Source organism: Crinia signifera, chromosome 2 (genome assembly GCF_055691185.1).
Source record: "Crinia signifera chromosome 2, ASM5569118v1, whole genome shotgun sequence".
Lineage (NCBI taxonomy): Eukaryota > Metazoa > Chordata > Amphibia > Anura > Myobatrachidae > Crinia > Crinia signifera.
The window spans coordinates 241,402,661-241,429,536 of NC_139218.1; the positions used below are offsets into that span (position 1 = coordinate 241,402,661).

Here is a 26,876-nt window from a genome sequence, read left to right on the forward strand (position 1 = left end):
TATATATATATATACACATATACAGTATAATATAACTCCTACCAAGTATATAAGGATCCTACAATACCAGAACAGTCCGACCTTAAATAGCAAATAATAGCAAATAACGCTTATCAAGCAAATTCCACATATCAAGTATCCCATGTACATTCTTGACATCTATTTATTATGATCTCATACACCGCACTTCTACTGTACTTTGTTAAATCCATGAATAATATTGATTATTACACTTTTCCAAAAGAATTAGTGCTTTTATTATGAAAAATGTTGGCAATATTGAGATAGCACGAATATGAGTTGTTACATTTGGCCGCGGAAGATGTAGTAGAAAATCTTATGTCACCCGCTGAATAATTTCTCTCACATTTAGAGGCAGTGCATTAATTGGCAGCTAAATGAACCATCTGCTCAGACAAGAACGAAGACAGAATATTAATAAGGAAGAGAAAGTTACAGTATCACAATGATATTGCCTGGGTAACACTTTTGTGCAAAGTTCGTTTAGACATACAGTAAAAAATGTTTTTGTTAAAACACTTTTCACATTCATAAATGTTTCTAAATGGTTTATGCAAAAAAAATGTATAAATCTTATCATTGATCTCTCCAGTTGAACCCAAATCACTATTATGAAAGTAGTATATACAAGAGGGAACAATATGAAACATAGTATGGAAGAGACGGAACAAAACAAAACAGATGGATTGTTTGTGTAAAGGAACAGCAAAAAAAAAAAAGGGAAGGGAATAATGCAGAATATAATACAGGTTCTATATATGGGGGCAGCACAGTACATGACATAACCCTCCTGGAATCTGCGGCAGGCTCATAAATTTGGGGATCACCCCACAGCCCCAGAAGAGTAGTTGGATCCACCACATCTGCTGTGGCCGGGAGTCGGGACCCGCAGATTTACTGGCCTGCGTCCCGGCACTCCTCCTGGCTCAGACTCCTTATGAAAATTGTCCCTCACAAAATGGCCGCACCCTAACACCTTTTTAAGGATGCTAGAGGAGGCCTCCGCCTCCTCTAGCATCCTCAGAAACTGTCTGTTGTAAATTTGCACATCAGCACTCTAGTGTATAATGAAGAAGAGTACTGTAGAGCAATGTGTATAATATCACACAAAACAGCGATAATAAAGTTTATAAAATACCTCAGAGATTCTACAGAATGTTTGCACCACATTTGCCTCCCGCAGAAAGAGATCTCTTTGTGTCCTCTCGCTTTCATCTCCTGCTTGGGGAAGTATTTTGTGGTCTCTGAGAAACTGCAAGCTAGGCTCTGAAAATAAGGAAACATTTCACGTAATCCTGGTACATAGATCACAATAAGTTGTAAAATCATTCATTCTGCCACAAATATATCAGTTACAGTAACTAATCTAATGATGAAGCTCCATTTAAAAGACAGTTAAAGTATTTACTTTCTATCTGTGGCAGCTCATACCTTCTTGGGGGAGGGGGCAGGGCGAATTTAGGGGTCAGGCCACCCCTAGGCACAACATTTTTGTGCCCCCCCCCATTTTAATGTAATCATATGTATATACATTGTTATTTATATATTCCATTAAAATTTTACTGTAGCCCACCTTAATATTTTTTTAAGCACTCTGGACTGCTCACGGTACGGAGGACCCGGAGGGAGGGAGGCACTTATTAGTACAGTGATTAGCACAGTGTCTCTGTCAGTCTCTCTCCGGCTCACACACTGTGACTAACAACTGAGCGCAGGGGGGATCTGCCTGCCACTCAGCTCAGCTGTTGGATACACAGCAGCCAATAGACTGTGTGTGTGTGTAGAGTAGCCAATGGGCAGGAGCCGGCAGCAGTGAGCCTGAGCCATTTCTGGAAGCGCAGGGGGACCGTCGGACCCAGCCACTAAGCGGTGATGTAATGTGCATGGCAGAGTGGGTGGGCAGTGATGAGCGGCGCTGCCGCCGACATATGATAATTCATGTCTGCGGCGGCGTCACTCGCCGCTGCCCTCCTGCTGTGCCATGCTGCTATTTAACTGAATGTCAGCCTGCCTGCCGCCCTTAATTGGTGCTGCCCTGAGGCCCGTGCCTCACGGGCCTAGGCACAAATCCAGTCCTGGGAGGGGGGCTGTCTCTGGTCGAAACCACCGTGGGGTACCACAATTCAGGCACCCCCCTGTCGCCGCCGCTGCAGCCGCCACCACTGCCTCTTTCCCGAGTCCCCGGCGTGCCTGTTCTTTGATGACAGGCGCCGGGACTGTGGCCAGCTTCTATGGGATGCTTAGGCAACAGCCCACAGAAGGAATCATGGACCCGGCACCTGTACAATACAAATGACAGGCACTGGGACCACCGCGTGCGCAGTACCAATATAGGTACTGCACATGCGCAGTACCTATATTGGCCCACAGAAAGGCATCCCAGAGGGAGGGAACACCTCCCAATGGGACTGCCTTTGTGACTGGCAGGTCGGACTTCCAATAGGAATATGAAGTAACTGCCAGTCACAGTGAAGCTAGTGCAGTCTCACAGGCTGCATCTGGCTTTATTACAGTGGCGGATTCTACCTGGGGGGCTGCAGCCCTGCAGCCCATAGGTAAAAACGGCCACTGCTTCCTATATAGTCAATGATTGTTAAATATGGCTAATTTGACTTAGCAATAAAAAGCCTTCATTTTAATAGTTTGCAATTGTGAATTACTGCAAAGTACATTGATTTTAGCATATGTTTCTATTGCAGCAACTTGAGCACATTGGTCTTCAAATAGGAAAGACTACTCTATACACACTTTGTGATATGCAACATTTAAGAATGAAACCCCCTGTAGACAAACTGTGAGATAAGTATGTCCATTTTTATAGTTTAACAGGCATATTATATATACTGTATATGTGATGAATTGAGCCCATACACTGAATCAGATAAAGTCTTGGTCCTTATTTTTCATAGCAGGTAAACAGCATACCACGTAATCAGCACAGTAATAATGCTTACAGACAGTGTTTGCAGCATAAAGGTCACATCATAATACAAGCACTTCAGGAAACTCCAGTGGTCCCTACGGTAGCCCACACCTTGGCCTATCACTTGGGCAGCTAATCCATTATCAAGAGCATTTTCCTAGAAACATTTAAATAGAGAGAGCACAGGTGCTGCTGATTACACAAGCCTGTTGCTGCTACCACCAGCGTCGGACTGGGAGGGCAGGGGCCCACCGAGGGCGTGCCTGATGTATTACATCACTATGTGGGCGGGTCCAGCATGTGACATCATGACGCAGCGGCGTCATGGCGTCAGCCATCCTGTCATCCTGCTCCCGCTGCTCTGGGCTCCTCCCAGGTCTCTTGCTCCGGCCTTTATGCTGCCTCCCCCACCCACTGCAGTGGCTCAGCGTGCTCCACACACCCGGCTGGGAACTGAGGATAAAGGTTTCCGCCAGATCCCGCCCACCTAAACAAGTGGGTGGGGTTAAAAATCATTGGGGCCTACTGGGGAATTAACCGGTCCCCTGCCGGGCCAGTCCGAGCCTGGCTGCTACTATTCCAAAAAACCTGGTCTGGATCCTCCATATTACTCTCGTGTGGAGAGATGCTCTCTTTGCCACTTAGTATATATATATATATATATATATATATATATATATATATACTGTTTAAATATATATATAAATTAGACTCTGCACTCAATTCTGCAGTAGTAAATGTTGAATTGCCAGGTGCCATCCCATGGCATATGTAGATAATAGCAAGGTAGCCAACGTTTCAGTTTAGTACAATCTTTGTCAAGAATGGTGATGGTTGTAATAAACTGAAACATTGAATTAGATGCCTATTATGGACTAATTACTTTAAAGATAGTGAGTGTCGTCTGACTACCTTCCTGTTGATAACTATTCCTCACCTCTATGAGGTGAAGTACCCGCACTTTATATCAGGCAGCAAACATAGGGGTGATTCATGTTGGCTTGGTAAGCAGCGTACATTCGCTGCTTACCGAGCGGTTATACTCACACCCCCTTCCCTAAAAAGAAGGTCGCATTTGCACCTGAATGGAAGTGTATGCTGAAACATCCATTCGCATGCAAATGTACAGGGGGAAAAAATCATTTGATGGTCGACAACCATGGAATGATTGAATGATTGTTCCACCCGTTCGCAAATAAAAGTCCGTCTAGGCTAACTTTTATTTATGAGCACCTGGATGAAGAAAGGGCGGGTGGCTGACGTCCTGTGACATAAGCCGTCGTCCTGAGCAAGGTTCGGCATGCCTGTGTTCACATGGCATCATCATCATTATTCTAGGTGCATTTTTGTTGGAACACCTAGGAAAAGCTGGGCATTTCCATGCTCCAGACCCTTGCCCACCCCCTGTCCACAGCGCTGTGTGCGAACGCCTCAGCGAGTGTGATATTCGCCAAAGGCATTTGCATCGCGGGTCCGCACATGCGTATTTTTGTATGCGCAGACAAGCAACATCTGTCCCCAGACCGAATATGGCTCTTTACGAGCCAACGTGAATCACCCCCATAGTGTGCCATCTGTAATGAATGTGTATCATCGGGCTTCCACACTTTAATGAATCTGCCCTATAAAGTCAGTACCTAATTGTCGAACCCAGTTGATTGGTACACAAAATGTACAGAAAAAGCCCCCATTGCTAGGGGCGAAATGCGTTAGGGGAATCCCCAGCCAGAGACACCTTGGAATAATTATTTGCAAAGCAGTCTACATCTTGAAAAAGTCGACACACCTGCGATACCAACAATCTCCTCCAGCGCCAGCATCTCCAGCGGCCTTGAGAACTCCAAAGTGTATGGGTGACGGCAGCGTCGGTGGGAGAGACGCCTCCAGCCCCTCTTACCCAGCGGTGCCAGCCGGGAGACCAGGAACAAAACCCGGACCCCTCCATCACAGGTCCGCAGCTCCCGTGCACTCTCACTGATCACCGCAGCCCTTGTGAGAGAAGCGCCGCTGGTACCAACAGCCATCAGTGAGAGCTCCTGAGAGGGTAAGAGCGAAGACCCGTTCACCATCCACGCCGGTCTGCTCCCCTCCCCGCACCGGTACTGGAGGGACACTCAACATCATCCATCACCCGGAGCCGCAGCGCACGGAGGCGCAGGTGAGAAACTCTTAATTGGAGTATTGTAACCAACAAGACTGTGCTTTATTCCAAGTATTCCTATCTACAGCCGTTATGCATATTGCAAAATATAAATGCAAAGACTTTTTTCCAACTGTCTTAGTGACAAGCTATTATCCAAGGTGTCCTTGTATTCCATTTGAAGTGGATTAATATTTTAAAGATATATTGTGTGCATTAATCATCTTTTTTAGTGTGTATATTAATATTGTTGTATTCTAAGGTGGCCACCTGAATAAAAACTTTTAAATATTATAATAAATGTTGATGCTATACAAAAACCATCATTTCAAAAATTAAATTGTGTGAAGGTGTATTCTTACATGGTGCCAGACAAACAGCGCAGTTTTTCTCATTTTTGTTTGCTAGGGAAATTAGTGACTGAAAATGAGTATGGATCGTAAATGCAATGTGGCCGGAGCTTCAGTGACAGGAAGCCAGCGTTTGGGGGGTGGAAACCTGCCTTTTTCTCGGTGGGTCAGAAAAAACACAGGCGTGTCTAGGTGTTTGAGGAGGGTCTGTGACATCAGCAATGACCACTTCAAGCCTGTCTCAGTCACAGATTAGTGGAAGCTTCAAACCTACTTACATTTGCACAGATGGAAAAAAAATCTTCGATGGTTCAGGACTTGCAAACTGATTTGCGAGTGCATAGCAAATACAGTAGCAATCGATTCACAAAAGTGTGCTTGGTTCCTAAGGTTTTAGTGCCAAATTTCTCTATGAAGTGATTCTAACAAATGGCCCTCACCATTCTTATTGCAAACATACAGCTGAGTGTGTTTAGAAAACGCTGAGTCCTCTTCAGTTGCACCAGAATACCCACATAAACTTTAAGCTGTTTCAAAATTCAAAACTGAATATCATATTTACTAGAAATATACTATGTCTTATCAGAATCCTTGTGTTGTGAAGTTCAGGCTGTCAATATGATGTACAGCCCACAACGAGCACTGTAATGTAAGCTAAATTGCCTGAGTCATGAGCAATGATAGTGTAATTCTACAGAAAATTGGAAATCAATTCCTGTCATTGCAGCATATAACTCCTTTATCATAGTTCCAGATCACCAGTGCAATGCAGCCGGTGAGAGGTTTGAGCTGGCAATCATACCAATTTCACTCAATAAATGGAAATCATGTTTAGTTACACAGCAAGGGGAACCTTTGAGCAAATACATGCTTTTTCTGTATTGAACTCTTTATCAACTGTAAAAGTAGACAGATATATGTAATGAAACTCTACTGACTCAACTTGTCTACAATGTTTGTAGCTGTGTGTCTAAGGAGCTTATTTTAAGGGACTTACAGTACCTACTTATTTAATAGAAAAAATATAAGAGAGAGACAGATTTAAAGGTCAAAGTGCGAGTGACATAATGTTCTATGTTGGATTACTGAAGTGATTAGTGACATTTATACCTGTGAAAGAGGCCCACAACCCAGATCATGAGGGTAGGCTATTTCTAAACACATTTTGCCTCTTCCCTACCAAATGTGGTGATTCCCAAGATTCCATGTTGGTCAAAAGTGAACATTAAAGGCTATTTCACACGCTCCGGCTCCTGCCGGGCGGCAAAAACCCGTACGGACAGGAAGCCGTGCAGCACACAGTAGATTATCATGGAGGGGATGGCCACAGCCCGGCAGCCGTCCCTTCCAGTGGCGGGATCCGGCTGCAACCGTGCGGCCGGGCCGTGGCCATCCCATGTGAATGGACACACAATAGTGTCCATTCACAACTAATGTGTGCGGCACGGCTCCCTGGACGTACGGGATTTCACCGTCCGGCAGGAGCCGGAGTGTGTAAAACCGGCCTTAGTGTGACTCTTATGGAAAGTTCCCATTGCTGGTAATACCATAATATTGATAGTGCAAAGCTCTTTTTTTAGACAGCTCTACTCTCTCCATAGCCTCTGACTAGTAGCTGCTGTGTAGAGGATCGGATTCAGACCTGTTCGCTAGGCTGCATAAATTTGTAGCCTAGCAAACAGGTTATCATTGGTATCAGTAGCAGCAAACTTTATTTCTGTGACCTTCATCAGACAAAAACATAAGCAGTGATTGCCTAACAGAGTATGGAGAATAAAGAGTCTAAGAAAAACTACATTGAAAATGTGCAACATTTGCTCTTCTGGGTAGGTAAAACGCCTTTTAAACGCTAGAAAATCCTTCAAAAACAAATCCAGGAATGTGCAAACTACTGTAATAATCCAGGAATGTGATCTCCATGGGTCAGAGCCTACATTACATATCCAACAATGTGTAACATTCTCATCATTTTATGAGAAAAATCCCCACAAATCCAGGAATGTGCAGACCAATAATCCAAGAACGTGCACACCAATAATCCAAGAACGTGCTCACCAATAATCCAAGAATGTGCTCACTAATAATCAGGGAATGTTCACACCAATAATCCAAACATGTGCTCACCAATAATCCAGGAATGTTCAAACCAATAATTCAAGATCATGTAGACCAATAATAGAGATGTGTGCACACCAATAATCTAATAATGTGTTTACCAATAATCCAAGAATGTTCACACCAATAATCCAAGAACATGCACACCAACAATACAGGGACATTCAAACCAATAATACAGGAGCGTGCACACGAATAATATAAGAATGTGCACACCCATAATACAGGAATGTGCACACCAATATTACGAGAATGTGATCTCCACAGCTTCAACATTATTTAACGATCTTGTCCTGCAAATGAGATCTAATTTTGGAATGCAAATGCAATATAATGCTTCCTAAATCTAAAGGTATATTTTACCCTGTACATGTATGTAACAATAGGCCCATGACATCACAAACAGAATTTACTCTATGGTGCCATATTTTAAAATCTTAAATGATTTTAGAATTTGCAGCATGGGCTTTAGATGCAATGCTGATGTTTGTGCAACAGACTGATTATCAGCAGACTGCATGTGGCGTAATTGCACTACACATGTGCAAAGGAACCTTTGTGATGGTTGAGACTTTTTATCTGCAGTGCGATTGACAGGAAGGGACTGTTTGGGGGAGTGGGATTGGCGGCAAAAACACAGTCTTCGTGGCCATTTTCCAGGCATGCATCTGTCTTAAACTGTGATCATGTACATAGAGAACATGGCTCCAGTGCCGCTACTGCTTCAGTCAGTCTGCATAGCCATAAGTCAATGCTAGTAGCCAAGTTCCTCATTACTTTCATAGTCCTGCGTATGTGTATGCAAGTTGCAGAGGAATATGCCATTTTCTAGTGGGTTTTTCTACTCTTTCCTGAACAGCAGTGTCACTCGCGATTATTAACAGTTCCATAACTTGGAGAAACACAGCTCTGTATGCATTTGTGTACAAACGTGAATGAGGCCCACTGTACACAAAGCTCACCAAACTTTTAAAAATAAAGGTTCCAAGTAATTTGTAATATTTGGAATAAACCCAAGTTAAAAAAAAATAAACACTGGGGGGTGGGCTTTACTCTCCCAGCAGACGATACACATATGTCACCTAAATTTGCCTTGCAGCATCTTGAATGTAAGTAAACAGGAAAAGCCTCATTAAAATTATACTTAATGATTTGCACAATCTGTAAAGGTATCAAAAACGTCCTCAAACGGCTGCATAAATTACTATATTACTATAAAAAACATTTAAAAAGCTTAATAATCAGAGTCGCACAATTTCTCAAGTGCCAGTTCCAACATACTGTATTTACAGTAGAACAGGGAATTACATCCTTATTCATCTTTTAATACATTGAGTTTGACAAATATACTAACATTTACGTATTTAAAGGGACTTTTAATCTAGCCTCAACAAAACAACAAGAATCATGAAATAGACCAATCATGATCAGAACACTTTCAAAGCCCGATCATGTATGTGTATGCACTTGACGATGCCTGCCCCCCACCCCCCCAAACGGTTATCGACACTGCCGATATCGGCGGCAGGGCTAATCGGCAAGTGTTTACGGGGCATTAGTCTGAACTACCTATAGGCCCTTGATTCTGGTAGATACTACAATTTTCTATCTTTTTATGAACAGTCTCGTAACTATATAATTAAAAAGTAATGTGATATATTTTAGAAAAACTACTAGGATCACTAATTGAAAAATGTAATTGAAGGAAAATTGCTTAGCAATATTTGAAGAAGCACAAGCCTATAGTGATGTGTTTTTGTTGTTGAATTTATTCTTGAAATAGAGATATAATTGGACAATTTGTTAAAAGAGACACCTTAGGCAATGATGCAATGATGTAAATCTGTGGGACAGAGGGAATCAATTCAATTACCTAGGAACGTCTCGGTGAGTTGGTGCAACAGTGGCTGATGTTCTGCATGATTTCTCATCCATGTTATGTGAGGCAATTTCCAATCCATGTCATCACCTGTCATAGTCAGGATACCCACACAACACAGAACTGAAGGACTGACATTAGCTAATGTTTCAAGCTAAAAAGGAAGCAGAAAAAAAGATCATATAGGAATCTTAAGTAATAAGATTGGTCTGGCTGGGTCTTAGATGTGTATTTTACATGTAACCATAGTGCCACCATCTGTTCAAACACAAAATAAAGATTAAACTATTATATGTTGTTTTAGAAGCACCCAAACCCATGCAATCACAAAGTATAACTGATATATTATTATTATTATTATTATTATTATTATTATTTCATTGTATATTTAAATATAATGGGCTGAAATATGACAAACAATTTAACAAACACTTTGATGTTTAAAGTGTGGCTTAGAAACCAGTAGAGACGTACAAAAACTAGGAAACCAAGTGCAATGAATTATAAGCCAGCAGAACTAGGGGCCTGATTCTGACCTGTTGGTTAGGCAGCGTCAGTGGCGTAAGTTCATCCCAGTTGCCCGGATGCAAGATATATGTTGGTGCCCCCTCCCCATGCCTGATTTAAAGCTAAAAAATACACATATGTATATATACACATACACAAACATATTTATATACTGTATATAAACCAAAACAGGCTGCAGCATTTCTCACCCGGCTCCCAGCTCCTCTCTCACTGCTGCCTGCTAATTCAATATGCACTGCCTGTGTCTCCACTCATTATATATGCATGAGCCGGGACCCTCTCATTTAATATGCACTGCCCGGGTCCCTGCTCATTAGATATGAAGGGGCGGGGACCACTCATTCAATATGTGCTGCCTGGGTCTCCACTCATTATATATGAACGGGCGGGGACCCCGGCAGTTCATATTGAATGAGCGGGTCCCCGCCCCTGCATATCTAATGAGTGGGGACCCAGGCGGTGCATATTGAATGAGCGGGTCCCCGCCCCTTCATGTCTAATGGGGACCCATAGCAACGTGCAAACAGCGGGGACCGGGGCACTTAGTCACATACACATGGGCTGTGGACTCCCCCAACAGACTACCGGCTTGGAAAAGGGAACATGCCCCTTAAAGCCTGGCGGCACATGACTCAATTTGCCTCTGGGAGTTCTGTCACTGGGCAATGTATATTTATTCACTGCCTAGTAAGCTGTATATTTATTCACTGCCTAGTAAGCAGGTAAATGCAGCCCCGTGTGAAAGAAAAACCATTCGATGGTCGCTCACCTCACTTTTATCCTGGATGGAGATGGCCAAAATGGGGCGGGTGCTAATGTCATGTGACGGGTGCTCACTGAGCAGGAACAGTGTTGCCACCATGGATGCAATGTGAAGGACCAGTGTCCCTCCAGGAATCTTAACTCACGAAGAACAAATCCTTTAATGTGGTCTATGGCATTTCTGGACATACCCACATGGACCATATTAAATGCCTTTTTCATCATGAGTTAAAAGTCCCAGGGATATATATATCTTGCCTGATGACGGGGCATATGTAGCCATGAAATGTTGCTTATATACAATCATATATTTCTTGAAACTGAAGTGCCAGGTTGTGTGTCCGTATGTCGACCACATAATGACCGCATACCCACTGGAGTAACTGCCAAGGGCACAGGGGGTGCAGCTGCTATGAGGCCTTGGCTGACTCCAGGACCTGCAGCTCCCCCTGTACCCCAGACAGCTGAAGCTGCACTAACATAACAGAGCCAGCAGCTGCTACGATGCTGCCTGAATCTGGATGTCTATGGCTCCTCCCACTGGGAGGCTTCCAACTGACTGAAAGGCATGAAGGAATAGAAGCAAGGCTACTCGGCAGCCAATCAGACCAGCAGAATGGGGGTGCAGAAGCTACCATGAGTGTTCCTACCCTGTGAGGTAAGAGAGAGGGAGAAGGTGGAGAGGGTTGTCATATATTGCTGTATTTGTGTAATTATGCATGTGTCCATTTGTTCCTTACTCTCCTTTTGTCTACTGATTCCTTGCACCCTATAACTGCTCACCCCTACAATGTGCACCTTTCACCTCTGCACCCTGTATCTAACAAGCCTGGACCCTATAACTGCTTCCCTTGCACAGTGTAACATCCCCTACAACTTACACCCCTGCTCCCTGCCTGTAACTGCCCTCCCAACACTCTCTACCCTCCTACAACTAAACAACCCTGTAACAAACCCCCCCCCCCCCCCCCCCAATGCCATTTAATTGCTTCCCTCCCACTCTTCGTACTACCTGCCCCGGTACTATGTATCCCCCCACCCCCACCATGTCTGTATCAGCCCCTCCTCTGTGTGTGTCCTGCTGCTGCCTGATGATGCCCATTTATGCCACCCAGGATTAATAGATATAAATATCTTTGGAGGGCTATAATTTGGTACGTTTTTGAGATATCATACACATGTCATGTATTTATTTAAAATACAGCATAATGCACTTTTTATTTTTGCATATATAAATATTTTATATATTATTGTATGTGTGTCCAAGCGCTTTAGATACATAGGCAAACGCAGGGGGGGGGGTTCTGTTTGCCCGGAACCCCCCCTCTTGGCAAGTGCATAAAATTATGACAACAATAGCACCGGTATATAATATGATCAATATAGTTTCCACCATATCATGCAGTGTAATGGACAGAACAGAGCTGCTGCACATGTCTAGTGTACCAGCTTCTTATACCACATTTACTGTATGTGTGGATCTGAACTCTCAAACAGTGCAATGGACCAGAGAGTAGCTGCCAGGAGGTAGAGACAAGGGGTGAGATTTAATAGGATGAGAGATTCAGAAAGTGAGAGATTTGGGAAGAAATCTCCAGGTTTTTTTTAAAGCGGCAATCATTTACACAGCAAAATAAAACTGGTTTTGCAGTGTAAATGATTGCCGCTTTAAAAAAAACTGGAGATTTCTTCCCAAATCTCTCACTTTCTGAATCTCTCATCTTATTAAATCTCACCCAATATTTCTCTATTCTCTTCAAATATATCTATATATCTATGTATAGATATCTATATATAGATATATAGATATCTATATATATATAGAGAGAGATAGATAGATAGATAGATAGATAGATAGATAGATAGATAGATAGATAGATAGATAGATAGATAGATAGATAGATAGATAGATAGATAGATAGATAGATAGATAGATAAATAGATAGATAGATAGACAGACAGACAGACAGACAGACAGACAGACAGACAGACAGACAGACAGAGAGAGAGAGAGAGAGAGAGAGAGAGAGAGAGAGAGAGAGAGAATCAGATTAAGATATGAAAATATCTCTTCATATGCATTTTAGAAAGTTGAAGTTCTTCGTATTTGATAATGGTACTCATTTAAAAAAAAGACCCAAAATAAAAAGCAGCTTAAACTTACCTCCCAAAAAAGATGAAGTGACTCTGAGATCCGTATACGTTCATTATTTTCACAGGTAAAAAAATCTAGTAAAATAGTAAAATATAGCAGTATATACTTAAATTCATGCCTACAGTATTTACTTTCATAGATTGTAGTCATTGTACTACCTTAGAATACTTAGGGAGAAATTTCTGAAAGCTTGGAGAGAAATAAAGTGGAGAAAGAAAAAGTACCAACCAATCAGCACCCAACTGCCAGGCTACAGGTTGTGTTGACAGTTAAGAGGTGATTTGCCGGTACGTTATCGCTCTTCACTTTATCGCTCTGCCCTTAATTATGAAACAGAGGCAGCAACAGATAAAATGCTCATCGTAGTGAAGGAGGTTTTAAATTGCTACCAATATACTGTACACACTTTCACTGTCACTTTATACAGATGGGGGCAGATGTACTAAGCCTTAAAAAGAGATAAACACTAGGGTGATAAAGAGTGATAAACTCCAATCCAATCAGCTCATAATTGTCCTTTTTTAAAAAAAAAAAAAACACAGTCTACAACCTTGATGGCTAACCTTGACCCTCCAGCTGTTGTGGAACTACACATCCCAGCATGCTCTGCATCAGATTTAGCATGGCCAAATAGCAAAACTGAAGCAGAGCATGCTGGGATGTGGAGTTCAACAACAGCTGGAGTGTCAAGGTTAGCCATCAAGGGTCTAGAATATGACAATTAAGCACTGATTGGCTGGACGTTTATCATTCTTTATCACCATCGCGTTTATCTCTTTTAAGGCTTAATACATGTGCTCCCATGTCTGTAAACATTAAAGCTATATGTTTTTAGTAGTAGTAGTAGTAGTAGTAGTAGTAGTAGTAGTAAATAACAAATGACTATCTATGTATTGTAGAACTAAAACAACCAGCAATCCCAATCATCTGGTTCATTAGCATTATCATTTTGCTTGTGCCTTAAAATGTTGATTGTCTGATAAGGTCATGCATCAGTTATTGGGTTTCATAGTTGTCAACCTAGGTATGTAATTTCTTAATAAAAAATTGGGTACTTATGTAGTATCTGGGCACCCGATTTAGAAATCGGGTCGGATCGGGCACATCGCATCGCATGCGACCAAATCGGATGCGATGCGTTGCGATGGACCCGATTTTTCCATAGGATTCAATGTTAAAATGGTCTGAGTCCATTTTAACATAGAATTCAATGGGAAAAAGGGGTCCTTTTCATACCCCTACTATCCAAGTGGGCATGGAGTTGGATATAAACCTGTGGCGAGCGTAGCGAGCCACCGAGCCCGAAGCGTGGCGAGCGGACGGTATTCTGTGTCCCCTCGCGGGGCTCGCTACGCTCGCCACGCTTCGGGCTCGGTGGCTCGCTACGCTCGCCACAGGTTTATATCCAACTCCATGCCCACTTGGATAGTAGGGGTATAAAAAGGACCCTTTTTTCCCATTGAATTCTATGTTAAAATGGACTCAGTCCATTTTAACATTGAATCCTATGGAAAAATCGGGTCATCGCATCGCATCGCATGCGATATGGTCGTATGCGATGCGATGCGATATCGCATCGCATCTGATTGTATGCCTTAACTTAAGGCATACAATCAAAAAATCGGGCGCCCAGATACTACATAAGTACCAAAAATTGTAATGATGGAAATGAGGTGTAAATTACTGTATCTATATTCTTTATTTAAATTTTCACTAGTATGTAACTAAAATGATTATGTTACTAATGACTTACCTGCACCACAGAACAGGTCCTGCATCAACTCCATTTCACGATCATTGACCTAAATCAATATATTACATTTACTGAGACAGCTTTATACATAACATTATAGTGTTGTCAGTAAGCTAATATAATAGCATAAATGCTGATATTATATATAGCACTTATATTGCCATTTAGCATGCAATGCCTGTCCTTTGCAGCCAAGTCTAATTTATGCATGAGCAATTGATTTTGAAAATAGCCCCAGGATATAAAATTAACATTCTATAAAATATATAAAATCTGCAATTTGAGTACTTGCGAGAAAAAAATGAGAATAATCGGCTCACTCTCATTAGACGTTGTTCAGTTACTAAAATACTTACTACTAAGGGCAGATACAGTACACAATACACATCACACAACTGTTCGATGTCGGCAGCGGCAGGATCTGCCATATCAGAATGACAAATCGTGCATATAGCCTATTGTATATCCAGGATTGAGTGCTCCCGTTGATTGCATGCAACATCGTCTGATTGGGTTTGCTGCATGTCCAATCAGACGATACCATATGCAGCAATGTGCAAAGCAATGAAGAAAAGAACTACATATCAAGGGAAGTCACCCGAAACATAGGCCCTATTGCCAGTCATTCTGGTGTGTGTGTATTAGGGAAGCCAATCCCGGGGATTGGCTTCTCTAATTAAAAAAATGCCCCGGTTGCCCTGCATATTTACTTACATGGGCGGTGCGGCCGGGGGCCGGGAGCCGAGCAGACGGTGTGTCCGGGGGGTGTATGACAGTGAGGAGGGGGGCTGGGCACTGACAGTGAGGAGGGCTAAGCAGCCTGCGACCAACATCTTGGAGAGCAGGCAATGTGGCGGGGTGTCTGCACAGCCGTGGTCGGGAAAAGCCGGGCAGCATCTGAGCGCGTGCTGGAAATTGGAGATTTTTTACCAATTCTCTGGCTTTCTGATTATCTCACCCGATTACATTTCACCCATAGTATTCAATGCTCCCGATTCACCCTTTTGTTTTTTTCGGCAAATTGGGCTGTTTCACTCCTTGCAGTGAATCTTTTTCACTGAAAATCTGATTCACCCTATTCAATGTTCACTGTTCGCCGAAAGCGAACAGTGAATGCTGCAATCCGCTGGTGTATTTCAATGGGGTTTTCACTGGGATTGCCCGAAAATGTATTCAATGCTAGGATGGAGAATTGCTTTCAGCATGATATTCGCCATTATTCACCGTTTTGCATTCAACATTTTTTTTAGGTGAACTGGAAAGTGATCTTTTAAAATAAAGGTGTTTTTTTATTTATTTTTGGTGTCAAAAAATCAGATTATTTTTTTTGTGAAGGGGTATGCTATTTTATTTTCATGTGCTTGAAGCACATTAATATATATTAATATATATTTAATTTTTTTTTTGTATTTTTATTTTTTACACATTCGCTAGCAGGGGGCCGGGAGCCACTCATTATATATTCATATATTCACTTCACACTAGCCCCGGCTTATTACGAGTGGGACCAGTGCAGCGGCTCCCTACCCCTGTCCCCTGCCAGCTCTCCCGGGGGGGGGGGGGCAGCTTCCGCTGCCTGTGTCCCCGAGAGCACTTCTCCCCCACAGAGAGGCTTACATCTCCCTGCCTGCCGCCCCTGTGGCATAGAATAGGGTGACAGGGAGGGCTGGCAGCGAATGCTGCAGCCCTCCGGAACCCTGCAAATGTGCAGTGAATCTTAAACAGGATTCGCTGCACATGGAGAAGAAATGCATTGAATACTCCTCACTGTGTTATTTCTTTACCTACTTATAGCGTTGCTTCTATATGAAGCGATTAGTAAACAATGATGACTAATACAAACTATATATAAAAAAGATGTCTGGGCTCTCTTCAAGACAAGCTTTGTTATCACCTATTGTTGTCTAACATGTTTGTTGTGTGCTATTCTTCACCTCTCCATCCAAGTGAAGAATGTTCACTTGATTATTATCAACTATTGAACATGGCTGACAATATGTTCTTAGCAATTGTGGCAACAGTCCATCGATCCATCTGAAAAAGAAAGAGTAGTGCTGAATTGGCAATCTGTAGTAGGGTAATGGCATCATTATTTGGGAAAGAGTTCTACTTCTAGTTCTTACCATGCAGTAAAAGTTGTTAAGCGCCATCTAAATAAAGCTATGGTTTGAATTTTTTTTTTTGATAATCATGGATATAAATCACAACCTTCATCCATGACATACTTTATTATCCAAACTATAAGCACAACATAAATAATATCTAAGCAACCAATGCTTTGCTGAAAATATGCATAATTTGCTTCTGTAGGGATGTGTAAAACAAGGAAACCCCCATGTCACAAGCTACAATATCATTTATACCCTGTTTTGTTATTTTTTTATCGAGGATATTTAATTCTAAGTTTTGCAAATCAATTGTGAGGGGTATATTTAATAAACAATAACTGGCTTTGAAAGGAAGTACCCTCCTTTATTGTATTTTTACACATTTAAAAAAAAATACTGTATATGCTAGTTTACCTGAAAAAAGGAGGGAAGGAGGAAATACGTATATGCTTCATTACATATTAATGAATATTCCCTTCTCTACAGTGTGACATTTACAGCTCAACCTGATGGCTCTTTTCTATTCCTTCTGTGTTTACAGTTTTGAATCTTACAGGAACAGTAACTAGTCTTGACAAAGACAACTCCTATGAGACTTGAACCTGTGTAGAAACTGTGTAAGAAATAAAAATAAAGCCCATAGGGAGCGATTCACTGTTATGAATGAGGCAGGGAACAAACAATCCAGAAGTATAGAGGATATGTCAAATATATATATAGTGGCCAATGGCCATACTGAAGTAAAACAAAGCATTTGAGCAACCTTGCCTACTTTTGAAAACTAGTTTCAGGGAGATTATAGTTCAGGGTTGCCGACCCTCCCGGAATTTCCGGGAGTCTCCCGAAAATCGGGTACCCCCTCCCGGCCCCCGGAAGGGTGGGCAACCCTCCCGGATTCAGGGGGGACCCCCGCTGACCCCCGGATCACGGCATTAAAATGCCGCAATCCTCGGGTCTCAGAGGAGGGGGCGGAGCTAAAACGGCACAATCGTGTCATTTTAGCCCCGCCCCCTCCATGGAGATCCCTAAATTCGATGCTTTTAACAGTAAGGGGGCGGGGCTTAGTGATGTCACTCGTAAGCCCCGCCCCCTGAGCGGCTGCTGCAACTCTCCTCTCCGGGCTTCTCCCGGAGAGGAGAATGTTAAAGTCGGCAACCCTGTTATAGTTGGTAATAGAATTTTGCAATGTGCCACATTGAGGGGGCGTGTCATGCTCCACACAAAGGGCGTGGCTAGTTCCATATATACAGATTGTGTAAAGAGAGTGTGCACGTTACACCTAGACGCATTGAGGTGTATTGCTACATTGCAGAGGAATCTTTTAAAATGACTTATATTCAAAGGTAGATGAGCCCCAAAGCAATTAGTAAGAGCTACTATACTTGGTAAAGTGCTGGGAAATGGTGCTGATGACTCAATTTAAATGTATCTGTCTCTCATTCCTTTTTCCCAAAAATGTAACAGTGTAATGTGGGCTAGGTGAAATGAGGGAGATTGCTAGACTAATGAGGGAGAGAGGGAGATTGCTGTTATTTCAGGGAGTCTCCTGCAGAATGCAGGAGGGTAGGCAACTATGCAGTTGAGCCTGCACCCGTTTGCAGAGATCCTCTGCATTGTGCATGCTCAGAATGCAGGTACCATTCTGTGATAAAATGCTGATGCAATTGGGATAGATATTCCTGATCGGAAAACCAATGCCGGTATCCCAATAGAGGTTAGGATAGTATACTCACATTTTACCTGCCACCCCCTTCCTCCCTCCCCAAAACCCCCCGATAGCCTAATCCTATCCACTAGTGACTATCCATAACTCCCATACACCACCACCTAAACATAACCGCCACCCCAACACTAAGCCCCCTTCTAAGTGCCTAATTCTAAATTTCCCCATAGTGCCTAAACTTAGTTATTATTGCAGGCTTCATCCATGTGGGTGAGTACTCTGCTCATGGGTTCAGGCGGAAAAAATGCACAAAGAGGAAGATTTAATTAAGCTTCTAGTCTGTCAGTTTCCAAATATTAACTTCAAAATGCAGATTTTGCATGCAGCCTATGGAGCAGCAGAATCTATGTACAATAACTGGCAGGTATTTGCCTAACATGAGCTGCCAATAGCAGCTTAATATGCCTATAAATATCAGCTGCACAGTGGCATTACAGCAGTCATTTATTTAACAGATTTCTAGCACAGCACCAGAAAGAACCTTTCTGCTGGGCACTGGTTTCTATTCACCCATGAGCAGATTACAAACTGACATTCAGGGGCTGGCTGTCAGATTTTTACCAGCGAGCAAACAAACGGGTGTGGATCGTATTGTAGACCTGACTTAGGTTGACAGTCATTAGGTTGACTCTGTTGGGTCGACAGGCAACTAGGTCGACATGGTTCTAGGTCGACATGGGTGAAGGTCGACAGGTGTCTAGGTCAACATGGGACAAGGTCGACATTGGTTTAGGTCGACACATGCATTAGGTCGACAGGTTGCGAGGTTGACATGGTTTTTTTCACTGGTTTTTTTTTTTACCTGAATGTCGACACAGTCGACATGGACACAGTTGGAAGTCAACCGCAGCCCCTCGCATCGCCGGTTCGCTCGCGATGATTTCAATGTAAAAAGCCCCCAAACCCCCCATTTTCATTGCAAACCCCCCACATGGGTGAAATGCCCCCCATTGTTAACGCCACCCCACTATTGACGCCAACCCGAAGTGTGGCGAGCGCAGCAAGCCCGTGAGGGGCGGCGGTACACGTCCTCCGACCTTTTCATACCCCCACTATCCACATCGGCGTGGAGTTGAATTTATAAAGTGTGGCGAGCGCAGCGAGCCCCGCGTGGGGATGCGCATAACTTCACAAGTATATGCGTCCCCTCACGGGGCTCGCTGCGCTCGCCACGCTCCGGGCTTGGTGGCTCGCTGCGCTCGCCACACTTTATAAAATCAACTCCAAGCCGACGTGGATAGTGGGGGTATGAAAAGGTCGGAGGATGCGTACCGCCGCCCTTCACGGGCTCGCTGCGCTCGCCACGCTTCGGGTTGGCGTCAATAGTGGGGTGGCTTTAACAATGGGGGGGGGGGCATTAAGCATACTTAATACAAATGAGGGGGCATATACAATGAGAAATTGGCCATATTGGCCCATTTCCCATTGTTCCCTATGTAAAATCGCATTGATCGCGATGATCGCATCGCATGCCATTATATTGGCATGCGATCGACACGATCAACGCGATTTCAACTTTAAAACTCATTTAACATTGTTCTCTATGGGAAAATCGCGTTGATCGCGTTGGTCGCATCGCGTGCCATTATAATGGACGCGATAAACGCAATTTTCTCTTTACCGGCAATTAAAGCTGGTAATTGACAGAAAATCGTGTTGACAGCGTCGAACGCATGCCTTGAGTACCTTAACTTAAGGCATGCGATCAACCCCGACGGGTGCCATGTTAGGAAACAAGTACCGTATGTTGTATATATTGTGCCCTATTGTTATAAACACAGAACTCAGGAATGTAGTGTTTTTTTTCTTTTTTTGCAGCAATTGAATTTCCCATTATAAAATGTAAAGAGATAAAAAGGTACCATAGTAGTATTCCAATTATAAAATGCTTATGAGGGTAAGGGAATGTTGCTGGTCTAATTTGAAAAAAGCTAAATTGGTTTAAAACTTCTGAACTCAAGAGACATTATAGTTACTTAATATAAAATCTAAATTAATAAAAAGACGCATAAAAAATAGTCAAATCAATCTTTGGAATAAATCACTTGTGTAAATCAGCATGTCCCAAACTCAGCTGCACATCACCGAAGGCATCGCCAGTCAGGCCCCGTAGACACGGGGCGATTCTAGCAAGAATCACCGAGGATATGGTTGCTGAGCCTACGGTGTGTACGTGGCGACTGTTGCCAGGAGCACGCTCCCGGGACCAGCCCCGCAATGGTCTTCCCCTGGCAGAGTGTACTATTTTCATAAGAAATGGGACACTGGATGATATGATCGCTGACCATTATATCGCCCAGCAATATGTACGTGTGTATACGGCTTTACTCTGCTGATCCTCATGCCTGATATTTGTTGCTCCTAAAATCTTCTTTAACCTTTTTATATTGTCAGCAAGTTTAATTCAGAGGTGATTCTAGTTCATTCAGTCATTATGACTTCTTTCTTTGTGACTCCACTGACAGTACTTACTCAGCAGAAGTATTTTAAACTACTAACTTGCCTCTGCATAACATACAGGGATTGTTCAGAGTCACACGCAAAGTGGCTATAGTTGGCAGCAGATGCAGTAGCCGCCTGTAATACCTTATTCAAAATGTTCTAACGCAGTCCTCAAGGTACTCCAACAGTACTGGTTGTAAGGATAACCAAGCTTGGGCACAGGTGATTTTACTGTACCTTGATCCATTTAACAAAGAGAGAACAAAGATTTGCCTCCAATGGTGAAATACAGTTTTATTCTATAAAATACAGGTTTAAAATACAAAAATGGGTACACACGATGGACTCTTACCAGAATAAATTGTCCACAATACTGTAGACAAAACAGCAAAAGAATGGAAAAACCACAGGCGTCCCTGGATGCTGAGGATGGAAATCTTCCTGGTGATGGGTCCACTGGATGCAAGTCCCTGCTGCCAACGCGTTTCAAACTAATTTTGTCCTTTCTCAAGGCATTATTGAGAAACAATATTGTGGACAATTTATTCTGGTGAGAGTCCATCGTGTGTACCTATTTTTGTATTTTAAACCTGTATTTTATAGAATAAAACTGTATTTCACCATTGGAGGCAAATCTTTGTTCTCTCTACATGGTGACCAATACGAAAGAGATAGAAGATTGCAATCCGGAGTGGAACACTCCCTCCCATTGAGCGCAGAGGGTCTGCTTGAAAAAGTGGACCTAAATAGAGGGTACGGTTCCCCACTTGGGGATTCTTTTGTGTGATATTCAAAATATTGGGGTAACACACTATTTTGGTTATTTCCTTCTTTATTGAGGAACACCATCGGGATACATCGTTGAATTTATAATAGAGTGGAGCGCCTGAAAAAACTGTCAGTATTTTTCCTTTTTTTCCTCCATTTTACAGCCCGCCCTTGGACATACTGTACCTTCCAACCTTAAATCAGTGAGCAGGTGGGGCAAATGTGTGCACATATAATTAGGGGGTGTGGCCTTGCTGTTGGGGTGTGGCCTATTATTGCAACACTCCTGCGAGGAAACACACCATTGTCACTGCTATGGGGGGCATGGACAGTGCTGTGTAACCTGCCAACCATGCCCCCTGTCCCTCTCTTCAATGATCAGATGCTGTGCACTTTCGTCTATTCCCCGCTGCTCTGCTATGCCAGTAGGGGAGAGTCTCAACTGCCACCCCCCCACCCCCACCCCCACCACGGGACACTGGGGCAGATGTATTAAGCCTTAACAAGAGATAAATACCAGGGTGATCAGGAGAGATAAACGTCCAGCCAATCAGCTCCTTACTGACTTTTACAAGCTGTAACATGGCAGTTGGCAGGTGATTGGCTGGACGTTTTTCTCTCCTGATCACCCTTGGATTTATCTCTTGTTAAAGCTTAATACATCTGCCCCACTGTCGGCTGCGGGTGGGACGTGAAAATTGGAACAGTTGGGAGGTATGTCTTGGATACATTTTAGGCTACAATCAGTAACAGCACCATCTTAATTATGTTAAAACCATACAAATCAGCATCTTGGAAAAGATAAAAAGCACAAAAGTAGGTTAGAAAGCATTTTACATAGATTCTCACCTAGCCTAAATCAAAACAGCATTATGTATGGCAGAGCAATAACACACATAAAAATGCATGTTGTAACAGTACAGTCTCTTCTAGAATCACTAGAAGCACTTGACAATTCAGATCATTCTTACCCAGCACTTTTATCCATGAACCCCAAAAAGTGCTCCGACTGGAGGGCTTTGGTGTACACAGTATCTGTCTTGACTGTTTTCCCTTCTTCTCTGAGTGTTTCCAGGAACGTTTGGATACATGAAGTCTTCCCGCATCCTGCAGGCCCTGTTACCACCACCTGTGCACAGAAATAAAATATAATAGTATGTCATTTACTTCCCTCATTCCATATTTATGTCATGGGTATTGGTGATTCCACTAATGTCCCTTTTCCCACGTAAATCCTGGGTCTGAATTGGGTTTTTGAACATTGTTACAACACTGGACAGACCCTTTGACACCACCGCATTGACCCATGTGTACGGTGCTTCTTTTCTGCTGGTGCTTGGAGAATGTCATCTCGAAGCAACCTATGCTTTTAGTTTTAACGGGACCTGGATCGGATGACTCCTCACCTGGGTGACCAGTTTATACTGCCCTGTTACCCGAATCCTTCCTAGAACCATTCCTGTCTTCTACCCAAGTTGGATTCCCTGGTCACTGGACCTAGGATATTTTTTGGTGACCCTTTTTGCAATGAGCTGCAAAATGTGCTAACTGAACAATAATCTAGTTTATTGCTGAAGTGGAAAAGGGTCTTCCCTGCATTAGTGCAAAATACATTGCCATCACATCCATCTTTCTCGTGGCCATGATGCGTCCTTTGTCTAATAAGTAAATGGCAACTGCAATCCAAAAGCCATTTAGTTGAGACTTCACATTCTGCATTACCATCACCTGTAAGACGATGGATGTTTTGTACTGAAAGATGTCCCTCAGTTACTGGTATAAAAAAATCTGTTCTGTTACAGTCAGTCCCAAGGCTCCGCTAGCTGGGGGATAGCTGGGACATGTCTGCTGATAGTGTACATGGTATGCTAGATGCCTGTACTTCATAGATATCTAGCCTGCAGCAAGAGCAATCATTCCAATAACTTTGATGATGCATTCAAATTAGTCATTATGAGCTACATCTGTACTTACTGTTTGGTACTTTGGTGCCAGCTGAACCAGATGGGAAACTTTGAATACAAATGTGTTACTTGGAAAAATATGACATTTTTCTGCAGCTTTTATTATGGCACTCGGGACATTGCCTTCTTCTAAACATTCAGATGAGGGAACCTGCTGTCCAGGACCATATTTTGCAACAATGACTGCAGGGATCAGACCATCTGGAGCCAAAGACATAACAGATTTAGTGGCAGAAAATAGTTTATACTGCAGCACACTAAAAAAGCTCATTTACAAAAAATAGCCTCTGCTTTTTTAACATGAGCATTTACTCTTAGTATAATCATTGTTACTGTCATAAACCGCGCACAATTCCTATTCATACATATTCATACACTCATTTAATTAGCTCAATATCTCTTTGAAAATGTGATGACATACAGAGCCCTCAATGACTGTTCCTTTCATTTTACAAACGTACATGTTCGGTAAATCACAAATGAAGCATGTCATATATATACTCATTTTATGTGCAGGTGTATAATACTGAAATCAGTAAAACAAATGTACATGGGATACATAGGGATGAGGGATGGGGATGCCGGTGCTCAGAATACCCAAACCCTCCATTCCCGTAGCCTGACCCTAAACCTCCCCCCACCCTGCAGCTTGACTCTAACCATCCCCACTAGTGATTAACCATAACCATATCCCGATGCCTAAACCTAACCCCACTCCCCACATACTAACTGTTGAACATGTGGCTCGTTGGCTATATAGCCAAAATTGACCTGCATATTCAGCAGACTGGGGGAGTTGCCTAGGCTAAAAGTTCGACATGGGCACATTTTTAAGTAATTTTTTGTAATTTTTCACCCATAAAAGGAAAAAAAGGATGGGCGAAGAAGGACTAAAATCCCACGATTGAATACAAAGACAAATTGATGAATACCGACTACTAATGGTTGACAGTGACTAGGCGGACATACCATAGGTCGACATTGACAAAAGTTTGACACATGCTTAAGATCGACAAGGACATGGTCGACAATCAAAAGGTCAACACACAATTTTCACGTTTTGGTATGTTGACATATGTCACCATGGCCACCTTATAAGTGTACTGGGTCCCTCGCTGCACTTGCCACTCTTCGGGCACACTATTATATTCTTACGCTTTGCCCACTTGGATAGTAAAGTATGAATAAAGTCGGTCTAAATAAAAAAAATGTGAAAAACCTGTGTTGACCTTTTGAGTGTCAACCATGTCCTTATTTAGCACCTTCTAGAAGATAATAGAATCCAGGGCCGGACTGGCCATCTGGCCATCTGGCCCTTCTGGCAAATGCCAGAAGGGCCGATGGCCTTGTGGGCTGATTTCTCCATCCATTTAATTTGCATATCTACGTCATGACACATCCGAGTCATGAAGTCATTAAGCGACCGCGACTGAGCCTTCCGCTCTGAGCGGCGCAGATGGTGGGAGCTAAGTGGACAGTGTGTGACCGCGATCTGCATGGACCGGATGTGCTGAGAGGCTAGGCGTGCAACATCTTAAGTATAGTTTGGTGCAAGGAGCGCTGGTGGGGAGAGAGCCTCTGGTGCTTCCCTGAGATCCGGAGCCTGGGAGAGGGTCAGTGAGAGAGAGAGAAAGTGGGTGGAATGTGGGACTGGGTGATTTTTATTATTATTTTTCTGCTTGTAGCGATCTGCTTGTAGGGATCTTTTACATTGTTAGACCCTGCTGATGGGACTTGTAGTTCTGCAGTGCTAAGTTAGCCACATTTACAGTATGAAGAAAAAAAAAAGTTAGATTCTTGAGAGTGACTGTGGTCCTCCTAAAGTGTTATGAAAGGTGTGTAATGTACAGTATTAAGCATATTGGTACTTATGTATTATCTGGGCTCCCATGTTAAATGCACCCCATTTTTTCATACCCCTACTATCCAACTACGCATGGAGTTGATTTTATATAGTGTGGCGAGCGCAGTGAGCCACCGTGCCCGAAGCGAATCGTTCTAAAGGCACAATGTGTAATGCAATTATCCTGCCTGCTGCAGGTGGGCAAGTGTGCTCAAAATGCCACGGCCGATTTCTGGTCCCAGTCCGGCCCTGATAGAATCTAATCGGTTGCTACGGGCAACATTCTGTCTTCAACAAAATTCCCATTTTAGTAAATTTACCCTGAAGGTGGGACCTTTTAACCACCCAAAAAAGGGTCCCTAACTGGATAGTCTGATAATAACAATCTGGTATATACCGTGCTATCAGCCTTTTTTGTTTGTTTTTTGTACCAGAGGTTAGCTGCAGTTCATTTATTTATTGTATTATGGTTAAACTGCGTTACTACATGAACTACATTTGCATAATATGGTTATTTTGTAATTAGTGCAAAACATACCTGAATTATTGGCAACCATGTTATTGCCATGTGAGTTATTTAGGAAATTTACTGTATTTGGCCATTCAGCAGCCACAAATGACTTTAAAAGATGTGCACTATCTTCTGACAATTGTGTTAGCCAGCAATTCTGTATCGCAGTAATCACTGCTTGATCCTCTAAGCTACGCTGCCAGTTTTCATCAGTGGCTGCCAGTTCTTGCTCTGAAAGAGAAGTACAAAATAAATTAAGTCAATTCAAGTAAGAAAAGAAAACAACAACAAGTAATTACATTGCACATTTACAAAAGATGGGACAAGGCAAAAATAAATATTTTAGGTACTTGCTTCCTAGCACGGCGCCCACTAAGCAAATAGCTTAGTGGGCTATTCTGCATAGGAAAATCGCATCGCGTACCATGTATAGTGTTGTGAGATGCGTGCGATGAGATGCGAGGCGAAGCGATGTCCATGTTAAGTGCACAGGAGTGCTTATACAATTAAATATCGCACAGGATCGCATGGCACCAAACGCGATGCAATGCGATATTTGATTGTATAAGCTACCATGCCATGAGCTGTGATGGGTGCTTACTATGCCATGTAATGTAATGACATGTGATATGTGCATATTATAGCATGTAATGGGTGCTTCGGGCTCGGTGGCTCGCTGCCCTCGCCACACTATATAAAATCAACTCCACGCCGACGTGGATAGTGGGGGTATGAAAAGGTCAGAGGACGCATTCCGCCACCCCTCGCGGGGCTCGCTGCGTTTGCCACGCTTCGGGCTGGCGTGGATGGTGGGGGTGTTTTAGGAACACATTCACACCAGCCATATCATACATCTGAGACAGTAATGACGACAAGTGTTAACAAAGAACT

At 42.9% G+C, this 26,876-nt stretch overlaps 1 protein-coding gene across 6 annotated transcripts in view; it reads right to left on the reverse strand.

The window, feature by feature from the left end:
- LOC146060654 (uncharacterized) overlaps positions 1 to 26,876 on the reverse strand; it is a 483,494-nt gene that overhangs the window by 230,356 nt on the left and 226,262 nt on the right. For all 6 annotated transcript variants that reach the window (XM_083174095.1, XM_083174093.1, XM_083174092.1 and 3 more), the window contains 8 exons: positions 26,013 to 26,216; positions 23,642 to 23,832; positions 22,639 to 22,796; positions 16,561 to 16,660; positions 14,627 to 14,675; positions 12,883 to 12,947; positions 9,423 to 9,582; positions 1,160 to 1,287 (listed from right to left, as the gene is read on the reverse strand). In XM_083174095.1, coding sequence (XP_083030221.1) covers positions 1,160 to 1,287; positions 9,423 to 9,582; positions 12,883 to 12,947; positions 14,627 to 14,675; positions 16,561 to 16,660; positions 22,639 to 22,796; positions 23,642 to 23,832; positions 26,013 to 26,216 — 1,055 coding nt within the window. The remainder of the gene's footprint in view (positions 1 to 1,159; positions 1,288 to 9,422; positions 9,583 to 12,882; positions 12,948 to 14,626; positions 14,676 to 16,560; positions 16,661 to 22,638; positions 22,797 to 23,641; positions 23,833 to 26,012; positions 26,217 to 26,876) is intronic.